This window comes from Oncorhynchus mykiss, chromosome 32, assembly GCF_013265735.2.
Source record: "Oncorhynchus mykiss isolate Arlee chromosome 32, USDA_OmykA_1.1, whole genome shotgun sequence".
Classification (NCBI taxonomy): Eukaryota; Metazoa; Chordata; class Actinopteri; order Salmoniformes; family Salmonidae; genus Oncorhynchus; species Oncorhynchus mykiss.
The window spans coordinates 21,176,040-21,189,253 of record NC_050572.1 but is presented as its reverse complement, the minus strand read 5'-3'; the positions used below and the strand labels follow the sequence as shown (position 1 = coordinate 21,189,253).

At 41.6% G+C, this 13,214-nt stretch overlaps 1 protein-coding gene across 1 annotated transcript; it reads left to right on the top strand.

Annotated features, from left to right (window-relative positions):
* Nucleotides 1–1,242: 1,242 nt before the first annotated feature.
* Nucleotides 1,243–12,534, top strand: LOC110488063 (proteasome subunit alpha type-2). The gene is made up of 8 exons (XM_021560042.2): nt 1,243–1,420; nt 6,656–6,732; nt 7,020–7,152; nt 7,404–7,526; nt 11,676–11,757; nt 11,855–11,928; nt 12,048–12,105; nt 12,252–12,534. Exons 1-8 carry the CDS (start codon nt 1,320–1,322, stop codon nt 12,366–12,368), a joined length of 765 nt encoding a protein of 254 aa, XP_021415717.1. The 5' UTR covers nt 1,243–1,319; the 3' UTR covers nt 12,369–12,534.
* The last annotated feature ends 680 nt before the right edge of the window (nt 12,535–13,214 follow it).

The following is a 13,214-nucleotide window of genomic DNA, read 5'->3' as shown; positions in this document are numbered from 1 at the left end:
ACGACAAGAGGTGTGAATTGTTTTGCTCTCAAGACAAGGGCGCCATTGAAAGGAGTGATTACTGAGGTAGCGGTAAATGTGAAAGTTGACCAACTGAAGGGAATGATTCCCGGTGTTTGGGATGCTAGTCGTTTGGTGCTACGCAGACAGTGGCGTGAGTGGTCAAACAGAAGAGTCGTTGCCTGTTCTTTTGAGTTTTAATATTGAGTCTTTGACCGCAAAAGTGGTGTTAGGATATATAGAGCATGAGTCAAAGGAATGTGTAGCTTTGGGGGAAGCAGTGGTATGTGTTAATTGTAGGGGTACCCATGGGGATCAGAAATCTCCGGTGCGAGAGAGGCAGGTTGAGGTTTCCAGGCTTAGAGTAGTGCAGAAGTTGTCGTATGCTGAGGCAGTGAAGAAAGTAGCGGAAGATAGGGCGAGGGACCCTGAGAGGAGTGGTGTGAGTAGTAGATCTGTACCAGAACAGGGGAATAGGCCAACAAGTGATATATGCTTCAGTAAGATTTAATTTGTAGTGTTTATTGCAGTGGTTATCAACTGTACTGCAGGGATGGAACGCAAGTCGCAGAAAATTGGGGTTGTGGTGGCAGCTGCAGAGAGGTATTTGGGTGTACGAGACTTGAAGTCAGAAGTGTCCAGTCCTTTCAGGCTGTTGGCTTGAGGGATGACTAGATATATTTAAATGCCGTTTGAGCATGCTTTTGCGGCACAGTTGATAGCGCGCTAGACTTCGGGATAGAAAGTCGAGGGTTCGAGACCTGCTCCCTGCTGTTTCATCGCAATACCTACAGGACTCAAGTAAAAGTCACCCAGTAAAATACTACTTGAGTAAAAGTCAAAAAATATTTGGTTTTAAGTAACAAAAGTAAATGGAATTGATAAAATGTACTCTCCAATACGTAGACATAATTTACAAACAAAGTATTTGTGTAGGTAGGCATTAGGGATGACCATTGATGTTATCTTGTTAAGTGAATTGGACCATTTTCCATTCAAAATGTAACGAGTACTTTCGGGTGTCAGGGAAAATGTATGGAGTAAAACGTACATTATTTTATTTAGGAATGTAGTGAAGTAAAAGTTGTCAAAAATATAAATAGTAAAGTACAGATACCACAGAAAACTACATAAGTAGTACTTTAAAGTATTTATTTTACCTTACACCACTGGGTATTTGTTTATTTAATTTTTTATTTTCAAGGAAAGTTTAAGGGAGTTATACTTCAGTCTGGTAGGTGGCGGTAATACATTATTTATTGGATGCCAATCGCGGTTAAACCTCATCGAAGAACAAACAGCGCAATGAGCGGAACTTCATGAAGCTCATTTCCGCCATCTGGTCCGTCCAGCAAAGCTTTCCCCAAGACAGATCAACAATGGCTGAACGAGGATACAGCTTCTCCCTCACTACTTTCAGGTAACTTAAAATAACAATATATTTCTGCGTAGCAACACAAGACGTAATCAATTAACACCTTACTATGAAGCCATTTTCCGCGATAGTTGTGATCTTTCTCTTACTATATGGCCATTAAATGCATTTGAGGCAACACTTACAAGAGATGCAGTGTCACGCCGATGATAGCTAACGTTAATGCTTAGCTAACTAACGTTATCTTCCTACCGCTAACTGTTGAGTTGAAGCCACTGATGTATAGCTTGAAGCGGGTTAGTTAGCGTAAGCTAATTCATCTCTAAGATGGTTAACATGTCTAATGTAGGCTATCTAATGTCAGAATATGTGTACTGCAGTTGCTGTTTTGGGTGTTAGCAAGTTAGATACAATTCCCATAGCTTCTGTGTAACGTTAACTGGCTGACGTTAGCTTGCTAACGTAAACTCACCCCATTCCGTACAAATGTGCGCAACCGCAACATTCAAACGAGGCTACAAATAATACTAATGGGACTGTAGCGACTGTGTTGACTTCATAATCTGGGGTGTGAACTAGGTTTCTATTCCAGCGTTGATCGACATGGTAATGGCTCTATAGTATTGGAGAAAAGTAGAAAAAAACGGACCCTCCGTTACACCGGGACGTGTCATGTCCTAACGTACAGCAAGCGTAAAGCAACTATTTCTGTCTTACAATCTCTCTCCACCTGGTGTTGCACTACTCTCATCCTTTAAAAACAAGAAATGGACAGTGAGGGGGGTAAGGGGGATGGATACCTAGTCATTTTTTGCGTCGTCATTGCATGTGATCATTCTCAAAGCTGCTGTTTATTCACGGCCCTAGATTCAAATTCGACACAAACCTTCAAATAGGTATGTAATGACACATTATATAAACTCTTTATAGTGTTTTCTTTACATTTTAGAGGCGATAAGGTGATAAGTTGGACAGATCGAGTGGGGGGAAAAAAGCAATTTTCCCACATCTTGTAATATTCATGTGTAAACATACTGCATTGTAATTGGATGCATTTTACCGCCATATCATACTGTGCTATGATTGGTTAAGACCACCCAAATGGTTAGGCCATCGGCAGTTTGATCCTGGTTGGCGATACGTGAACATGCCAGTAATAGCTAGCTAATAAAGAGCTACGTTAAGAAATATCCTGTAGTACTGCATTTTATTATTTTGTACAAAGTGTGCAAAACAAGACATGGTGTCAGAGTAAAAGGTCTTAAAAGATGAATTTTTCTGGAGTTCCTTCACCTCGAATGGACTGGGAGTTTACAAACTTACCCGATGCATGGCGTAAGTACAAACAGCATGTAGAGCTAATCTTCACAGGTCCTCTGAAGGACAGAGGAGAAGAGGGAAAATGCAGCTACTTGCTACTCTGGATCGGTGAAAAGGGGAGAGATATTTACAACACATGAACACTTACCGAGGCTGAATCAAAGGTACTGAAAACATACAACGATCGTTTTGAAGCATATGTTGTGCCAAAGACCAATACGATTTTCGCTAGGTACAAATTCCATGAGAATGTACAGGGAGCTAGCGAGTCTTTTGAACAGTTTGTGACAGAGCTGCGTCTGCTTGTGAAAGACTGTGATTACGCAAACAAGGATGAGATGGTCAGGGACCGTATTGTATTTGGAATACACTCACCGCGAGTGAGAGAGAAACTTTTGAATGTTGGGTCTGAGGTAACGCTGGACAAAGCTATCGACATAGCCAGATCTCACAAGCTAGCACAGGCTCAGATGAAAACCATTTTGCGCGGTAGCACGAGCGCATCACGTGAACAAGCAGCCAGGCAGACCTCAAAGCACACCTCCGGTGCACAGAGAGCGGGTTTTAGAACGGAGAGAGACATAACTCCAAAACAGAGCGACACAGACTCAAAATGCCACAAAACGTGGATATTGTGGATACAAAGTGCATGGCGAACAAGGAAATTGCCAAGCTAAATGCAAACAGTGTACTAAATGTGGAAAATGGAATCACTTTGCAAAAGTGTGCAGAGCTTACCGTGGAAAAACAGTACACACAGTGAGTGGAGATGAAATGTCAATCAAAGAGTCAAACGCTGATGAACTGTTTATTGATTCAGTGACACAGAAAAGTGAAATATCAGAGACAGCAAGCCTTTGCTGACATTGAGATAGGAACACAAGGCACAAAGCTAAAGTTCAAACTAGACACTGGTGGACAAGTAAACATTATTCCTCTGAATAAGTGCCACAGCTTGACATCTGAGTGTGAGCTAAAGCCCACCACGCGCAGACTGACTGGTTATGATGGTGAACAGCACCCAGTAAAAGGCACATGTACTTTCAAATGCAAATACAAGGAAAGTGACATGATGTTGGACTTTTATGTTGTTGACACTAGAGCACCTGCAGTGCTAGGTCTTAAAGCATGTTTAGACATGGACCTCATCAAGCTAGTTTTATCTGTGACAGCACCAGTAGAGACAGACAATTTACTGGAGGAGTTTGCTGATGTTTTTACAGGAATAGGATTATTCCCAGGAGAATGTACCATTCACCTTGACCCAGACGCAACCCCTGTGGTCTACCCACCGAGAAAGATTCCCCTTGCTCTCCGTGCCCATCTGAAGAAAGAGTTGGAGAGCATGGAGCAATCTGACATAGTCACCAAGGTTACAGAACTGACTGACTGGGTAAATGCGTTAGTGGTGGTAGAGAAACCACGCACAGGCAAGCTCCGAGTATGTCTCGACCCAAGAGACTTGAACGCGGCTATCAAACCCCCATTACCCTTTACGGACGCTAGATGGCATCACACACAAGCTAGCGGGAGCACACTACTTCAGTGTCATGGACGCTAGATCAGGCTACTGGGCTATCAAGCTCACAGAAGAGTCATCTAAGCTCACAACATTCAACACACAGTTTGGACGCTACAGGTTCCGTCCCCTGCCTTTTGGGATTATCTCAGCCCAAGACGAGTTTCAGTGAAAGATTGACGAAGTGTACGAAGGCCTCGACGGAATTGTGGCCATTGTGGACGACATCCTTGTCTATGGTCGAACCAAAGAGGAGCACGACCGAAACCTCTGCGCAATGCTGCAAAGGTCCCGTGAGAGAGGAGTCCGGCTCAACCCCCACATGGGCATGGAAAAGTGCAAACCGAGAGCACGGGACATTTTGTTTTGGCCCGGAATGTGCAAACAAATATAGGACATTGTTGGTAAATGCGCCATATGTCTTGAACGACGCCCCTCAAACACCAAAGAGCCAATGTTACCTCACTGTATCCCAGACCGACCCTGGCTGGTCGTGGCAACTGATCTGTTCAGCTGGAACAACGAGGACTACATCGTAACAGTGGACTACTACAGCAGATACTTTGAACTCGACAAGCTTCACAGCACCACATCTGCAGCTGTGGTACACAATCTGAAAGCAGCCTTTGCCAGGCATGGCATTGTAGAGACTTTAATATCTGACAATGGGCCCTGTCACAAATCAAATGAGTTTGAACCCTTCACAAAAGCATGGGAGTTCACACATGTCACCACAAGCCCACATTACCCTCAAAGTAATGGCCTTGCTGAAAAATCAGTGCAGATTGCTAAATCACTCATGGATAAAGCAAAAGCAGACAAGAGAGACCCCTACCTCAGTCTCCTTGAATACCGCAACACTCCAGTTGACAACTTCAAATCCCCGGCCCAGCTATTTATGAGCCGCAGACTTCGCTCAATCCTTCCCAGAACCAACCAGCAGCTGCAACCTGAGGTCGTCAGCCACAAGGAAATGCATGGAAGACGTGCACAGAGACAACAACAAAAGTGATACTACGACAGGTCAGCTAGACCACTGCCACCACTGATCGACGGAGAGTCAGTTAGAATCCAGGAGCATGGCCTCTGGAAGCCAGCATTCGTCATCCAGCCAACTGACTCTGAAAGTTCATATCACATCCGCACCGCAGAAGGAGCGGTGTACCGCCGCAATCGTCGTCACCTACTGAATCAAATCAAATGTATTTATATAGCCCTTCGTACATCAGCTGATATCTCAAAGTGCTGTACAGAAACCCAGCCTAAAACCTCAACAGCAAGCAATGCAGGTGGAGAAGCACGGTGGCTAGGAAAAACTCCCTAGAAAGGCCAAAACCTAGGAAGAAACCTAGAGAGGAACCAGGCTATGTGGGGTGGCCAGTCCTCTTCTGGCTGTGCCGGGTGGAGATTATAACAGAACATGGCCAAGATGTTCAAATGTTCATAAATGACCAGCATGGTCGAATAATAATAATAAGGCAGAACAGTTGAAACTGGAGCAGCAGCACGGCCAGGTGGACTGGGGACAGCAAGGAGTCATCATGTCAGGTAGTCCTGAGGCATGGTCCTAGGGCTCAGGTCCTCCGAGAGAGAGAATTAGAGAGAGCACACTTAAATTCACACAGGACACCGAATAGGAAAGGAGAAGTACTCCAGATATAACAAACTGACCCTAGCCCCCCCGACACACAAACTACTACAGCATAAATACTGGAGGCTGAGACAGGAGGAACACAAAAGAACAACACACTGATGAGATGAACTGTTCCCCTGAAAGAAAACTTGATGTACTAAACACACACAACATACACCATACTTACCTGCAACACCACAAGAACTGTTGACTGACACAGAAGCATGCTCAGCATCATATCGCACAAGGTCAGGAAGAGAGGTCAAGCCCAGAGCTGTCCTAGACCTGTGAAATGTCAAAGGGTGTAGGCGGATCGCTGCCCTAAAAGAGTTCCAGACTGTAAACTTGTTATTGAAAGTTCACTTGAAATGCTTTGGTATTGTATTTGTTTGAAATGTTAAGATGTTATTTCTACAGTGAAAGCTGAGTTGCGGAGAATTCCTTGTTTGAAAAGTAACAGTATGTTGGATTATTGTTTCAGTCTGATTCAGTTGGTGTAGAATGCAATATAAATGGTTACTTACCTTGAGTTCAAACTATAGAGCATGTATTCAAAAGAATCCCTTAGAATTCCAAAACAAGACATCTCCGTCTCACTATCACGCATTAGTTTCGCTTCCCCACTCTGCATTTTTAAAAAGACCCGACGGGGCTCATTGCGTGCTTGAATAATGAGGGCAATTGTACGGACGTTACATAGACACAACTATTCGGGTTTTGACTACACAGCTAACTAGTTAGTGAGATATTTAGCTAGTTAAGTTAAATGGTTGTAACTAAGATTGAATACCTTCCCTTTTTCCAATAGCCCCTCTGGGAAACTGGTCCAAATTGAATATGCCCTGGCAGCTGTAGCCGCAGGTGCTCCCGCTGTGGGAATCAAAGGTAAGTACCTAGCTAGTAAAAACAGCAGTTTGATGCAGGTAGTTTACATCCACCCTGTCTATTAATTCGTGTAACACTTTTAAAGCCACTTTGATACCGAAGTGACTTTTTCATAGCAGTTTAGTGAAAGTGTCCCCTGTTTATTCAGTGTTTCATTCATCACTACCCACCCAATTAAACACATCAACAGGGTTGTACAAGTCACTACTCAACATCACCTTCTTAAGTAGCCTAATGAGAGCTGATTCCAAGCATTGAATTTTCATGTATTTTTGTTCCCCTTCCAGCCTCAAATGGAGTTGTCTTGGCAACAGAAAAGAAACAGAAGTCCATCCTGTACGACGAGACTAGTGTTCACAAAGTGGAGCCCATAACCAAACACATCGGCATGGTGTACAGTGGTATGGGACCTGACTACAGGTAATGAGACCTTCTGCTTAATGGAATGTAACTTCAACACAACATGTACTATTCGTATGACACTCCCTAGGCGCTCGAGTATACTGGCCACTTCATAGGCACATTGTTGTTTTTCATAGAATAGGCCTATTTGTAAGATGTACGATCTCTTAGTGTACATGATCAAATAAGGTAAATAAACAAAGTGAACTAAAGCTACAGTCCTTGACTGTATTGAGTACTCAGAGAGATGCTTTTTGTTGTGTTGACAGGGTGCTGCTCCGGAGAGCCAGGAAGTTGGCCCAGCAGTACTTCCTGGTGTACCAGGAGCCCATCCCCACAGCTCAGCTTGTTCAGAGGGTGGCCTCTGTCATGCAGGAATACACACAATCAGGGTATGGAGTAGGTTAAAAGTCAACTGTTTATTCAATGTTTGTTTTCAGACTGTTGAATAAGAATTGTAGAAAAACTATATTAAAGCCCAATTATGTGTACCATATTAGGTATTAGATAATGTAACATTTTTGTAGTTTAACTATCTTGTAGTTTACCAATAAAATGGGCTGGTGGTGACTTAGACATACTTGGTATTCATATTCCTAAAGATAAATGAAGTTACCCCAACCAATTTCAATAGAAAGTTAGCAAAAATAGATACGATTCTATAACCATTTATGAAAAAATCACCTTGATTAACTCTAGTGCCATCAGATTACTTGTTTTTTAATTCATATGAGCAAAGAATATTTACATTAATATACTTTATTTGGCACTCTAAGCTAGAAAATGTAAACGTACCTATTTATATAATGAATGAGTTTGGGGGGCTGAAATTTTTCAATTTTAAAGCATTAAACCTGTAACTAAAAGCTTCACTGATACGCTTAAACCTGAACTGGTTCTCCAGTAGATTACTAAGAAAGGCTCATCCTTTGTTAAAAAGTGATTTATTTTGCCTTTAGGTAACTTCTCATTTTCGATTATTTGAAAATGAAACTGTTCAAAGTCGCTGTTTTTAAACAAGCCATACAAAGTTAATTTCAATTTTATTCTCCAGAAAGACAGAACAAATATAATTGTTAAACTGAAATATACTGATAAGCTTCTTTATGGAATACATTTTATTTTTATTAATGATATTATGAATAGGAATGGTGGAGTTATGTCATGTGCAGCTATGGAAAATATATGAGAATGTTTGCTCAATCCAAAGTTAAAACCAACTGATTGAAGCATTACTGTGAAAAATGGAGGAGGAAAGTAGAAGAGGGAGAAGGTAGGGAACTTTTTGGTCTGCCATATATCAAAGACAAATTGGCTGAAAAAGATAGTCATACAGTGGCTTGCGAAGGTATTCACCCCCCCTTGGCATTTTTACTATTTTGTTGCCTTACAACCTGGAATTAAAATATATTTTGGGGGGGGGGTTGTATCATTTGATTTACACAACATGCCTATTTTTTAAAAATTGTGTAACAAACAAGAAATAAGACAAAAAACAACAACTTGAGTGTGCATAACTCTTTTCCCCCCCACCCCAAGTCAATACTTTGTAGAGCTAACTTTTGTAGCAATTACATCTGCAAGTCTCTTTGGGTATGTCTCTATAAGTTTGGCACATCTAGCCACTGGGATTTTTGCCAATTCCTCAAGGCAAAACTGCCCCAGCTCCTTCAAGTTGGATGGGTTCTGCTGGTGTACAGATTGGATTGAGGTCTGGGCTTTGACTAGGCAATTCCAAGACATTTAAATGTTTTCCCTTAAACCACTCAAGTGTTGCTTTAGCAGTATGCTTAGGATCATTGTCCTGCTGGAAGGTGAACCTCCGTCCCAGTCTCAAATCTCTGAAAGACTGAAACAGGTTTCCCTCAAGAATTTCACTGTATTTAGTGCCATCCATCATTCCTTCAATTCTGACCAGTTTCCCAGTCATTGCTGATGGAAAAACATACCCACAGCATGATGCTGCCACCACCATGCTTCACTGTGGGGATGGTGTTCTCAAGGTGATGAGAGGTGTTGGGTTTGTGCCAGACATAGTGTTGTTTTTGATGGCCAAAAAGCTACATTTTAGTCTCATCTAACCAGAGTACCTTCTTCCATATGTTTGGGGAGTCTCCCACATGCCTTTTGGCAAACACCGAATGTGTTTGCTTATTTTTTTCTTCTTTAATAAGCAATTGCTTTTTCTGGCCACTCTTCCGTAAAGCCCAGCTCTGTGTACGGCTTAAAGTGGTCATATGGACAGATACTCTGATCTCTGCTGTGGAGCTTTGCAGCTCCTTCAGGGTTATCTTTGGTCTCTTTGTTGCCTCTCTGATTAATGCCCTCCTTGCCTGGTCTGTGAGTTTTGGCAGGTTTGTTGTGCTGCCATATTCTTTTAATAATGGATGTAATAGTGCTCTGTAGGATGTTCAAAGTTTTGGATATTTTTTTTATAAATCAACCCTAATCTGTGCGTCTCCACAACTTTGTCCCTGACCTGTTTGGAGAGCTCCTTGGTCTTCATGGTGCACCTTACTTAGTGGTGTTGCAGACTCTAGGGCCTTTCAGAACAGCTGTGTGTATACAGTTGAAGTCGGAAGTTTACATACACTTAGGTTGGAGTCATTAAAACTAGTTTTTCAACCACTCCACAAATTTCTTGTTAATAAACTACAGTTTTGGCAAGTCATCTTTGTGCATGACACAAAGTAATTTTTCCAACAATTGTTTACAGACAGATGATTACACTTATAATTCACTTATCACAATTCCAGTGTGTCAGAAGTTTACATACACTAAGTTGACTGGGCCTTTAAACAGCTTGGGAAATTCCAGAAAATGATGTCATGGCTTAAGAAGCTTCTGATAGGCTAATTGACATAATTTGAGTCAATTGGAGGTGTACCTGTGGATGTACTTCAAGGCCCACCTTCAAACTCAGTGCCTCTTTGCTTGACACCATGGGAAAATCAAAAGAAATCAGCCAAGACCTCAGAAAAAAAATAGTTGACCTCCACAAGTCTGGTTTGTCCTTGGGAGCAATTTCCAAATGCCTGAAGGAACCACGATCATCTGTACGAACAATAGTACGCAAATATAAACACCATGGGACCACGCAGCCGTCATACCGCTCAGGAAGGAGACGCGTTCTGTTTCCTAGAGATGAACGTACTTTGGTGCGAAAAGTACAAATCAATCCCAAAGCAACAGCAAAGGACCTTGAAGATGTTGGAGGAAACAGGTACAGGTACAAAAATATCTATATCCTCTGTAAAACGAGTCGTAATCGACATAACCTGAAAGGCCGCTCAGCAAGGAAGAAGACACTGCTCCAACACCGCCATATAAAAGCCAGACTACATTTTGCAACTGCACATGGGGACAAAGATTGTACTTTTTGGAGAAACATCCTCTGGTCTGATGGAACAAAAATATAACTGTTTGGCCATAATGACCATTGTTATGTTTGGAGGATAAAGGGGGAAGCTTGCAAGCCAAAGAACACCATCCCAACCGTGAAGCACGTTGTGGGGGTGCCCTGCTGCAGGAGGGACTGGAGCACTTCGCAAAAAAGATGGCATCATGAGGCAGGAAAATAATGTGGATATATTGAAGCAACATCTCAAGACATCAGTTAAAGCTTGGTCGCAAATGGGTATTCCAAATGGACAATTTTCCCAAGCATGCTTCCAAAGTTGTGGCAAAATGGCTGAAGGACAACAAAGTCAAGGTATTTGAGAGGCCATCACAAAGTCCTGACCTCAATCCTATAGAAATTTTGTGGGCAGAACTGAAAAGGCGTGCGTGAGCAAGGAGGCCTACAAACCTGACTCAGTTACACCAGCTCTGTCAGGAGGAATGGGCCAAAATTCACCCAACTTATTGTGGGAAGCTTGTGGAAGGCTACCCAAAACATTTGACCCAAGTTAAAGAATTTAAAGGCAATGCTACCAAATACTAATTGAGTATGTAAACTTCTGACCCACTGAGAATGTGATGAAAGAAATAAAAGCTGAAATCAATCATTCTCTCTAATATTATTCTGACATTTCACATTCTTAAATTAAAGTAGTGATCCTAACTGACCTAAGACCGAATTTTTACTCAGATTAAATGTCAGAAATTGTGAAACTGAGTTTAAATGTATTTGGCTAAGGTGCATGTAAACTTCTGACTTCAACTATATGTATGTATAGTACCAGCCAACAGTTTGGACACCTACTCATTCCAGGGTTTTTCTGTATTTTTACTCATTTCTACATTGTAGAATAATAGTGAAGACATCAAAACTATGACATAACACGTATAAATTAATGTCGTAACCAAAAAAGTGTTAAACAAATCAAATATATTTTAGATTTTTCAAAGTAGCGCCCTTTGCCTTGACAGCTTTGCACACTCTTGGAATTCTCTGAACCAGTCTAATGAGGAATGCTTTTCCAACAGCTATTCTAATCTGATATCATTAAATTAATGTAAAATATATATATTCCCAATGAAGGCTTTCGCAAGGGAGTCAATTTGTTTCATATAGGCTTAAATGTTTTGTCTTGCTGCAGGGGTGTCCGTCCTTTCGGAGTATCCTTGCTGATCGCTGGTTGGGATGAGGACAGACCATACCTTTTCCAGTCTGATCCATCTGTAAGGGCTCGTTATCACATTTTGCTATCTGAACAAGTTTACCTTCTGTATTTCTTGTGACATTATGATGACATCATGGTTTGATTTCTCTACACAGGGAGCATATTTCGCCTGGAAAGCAACTGCTATGGGGAAGAACTACGTCAATGGTAAAACATTCCTTGAGAAAAGGTATTTCAATCTATTTCTCCCCCAGTCCAATTGGCACCATACTCACAACAGTTGAGGTTAAACTGCAGCTGTTAGTAACCCTTTGTATACATTTGAGGTAAATTTAATGTCTTGCTCAGATACAATGAGGACCTGGAACTGGAGGATGCCATTCACACAGCTATCTTGACTTTGAAGGTGAGTTACTCTCTTGAAAGCCTCTCCTGCTGGGCTTCTATGCGTTGATGTCTGATGTCACACACGTTTATTAAGAGACCAGCCTCTTGTGATCTTCTTGCATTTGGGTCATGAGCAGAATCCTGAATGCTATATTTTATTCACAGGAAAGCTTTGAGGGTCAGATGACTGAAGACAATATTGAAGTGGGGATCTGCAATGAAGCCGGCTTCAGGCGACTGTCACCCGCAGAAGTGAAAGACTACTTGGCGGCTATCGCTTAAAACAAATGTGACTTGTGTTAGTGTGATTTGATTGTTTATCTTTGGTTATTGCAAAAATAAATTGACTCTACTGTATTTTCAACACAACAGCATTTATTTGTTTGTATTCCAGTCCCTCCCTTCTGACAAGCTCAGTAACTTTCAATAAATTCCAGAAAGTAAAGAAGCTATCATGTCTTTATTTTACATCTATAACTTGAGCTTCTCACAAAATAAAAATAAACATTTCACACAATAAACAAAATACACTACATGGCCTTGTCAAAAATCTCATTACAAAATTATGGGCATTCATATTTTTGGTATTTTATTAGGATCCCCATTAGCGGTTGCAAAAGCCCTTCCTGGGGTCCACATGAAACATAATACAGAACATCATTGGACAAGTTGTCATTGAACTGTTCTTATCTCAGCAAAAAAATAAATGTCCTCCCGCTGTCTACTGTTTATTTTCAGCAAACTTAACACGTAAATATTTGTATGAACATATCAAGATTCAACAACTGAGACAAACTAAACAAGTTCCACAGACATGTGACTAACAGAACTGGAATAATGTGTCCCTGAACAAAGGGGGGATCAAAATAAAAAATAACAGTATCTGGTGTGGCCACCAGCTGCATTAAGTACTGCAGTGCATCTCATGGACTGCACCAGATTTACCAGTTCTTGCTGTGAGATGTTACCCCACTCTTACACCAAAGGACCTGCAAGTTCCTGGACATTTCTGGAGGTAATGGCCCTAGCCCTCACCCTCTGATCCAACAGGTCTTAGACGTGTTCAATGTGATTGAGATCTGGGATCTTCACTGGCCATGGCAGAACACTGACATTCCTGTCTTGCAG

What these genes read in the sequence shown, in the direction of transcription:
- LOC110488063 (XM_021560042.2), top strand. Translation starts at nt 1,320, where the DNA reads ATGAAGCTCATTTCCGCCATCTGGTCCGTCCAGCAAAGCTTTCCCCAA. An exon ending in TTCTCCCTCACTACTTTCAG is followed by an intron (nt 1,421 to 6,655) that starts GTAACTTAAAAT and finishes TTTTTCCAATAG; the next exon opens with CCCCTCTGGGAAACTGGTCC. An exon ending in CAGGAATACACACAATCAGG is followed by an intron (nt 7,527 to 11,675) that starts GTATGGAGTAGG and finishes GTCTTGCTGCAG; the next exon opens with GGGTGTCCGTCCTTTCGGAG.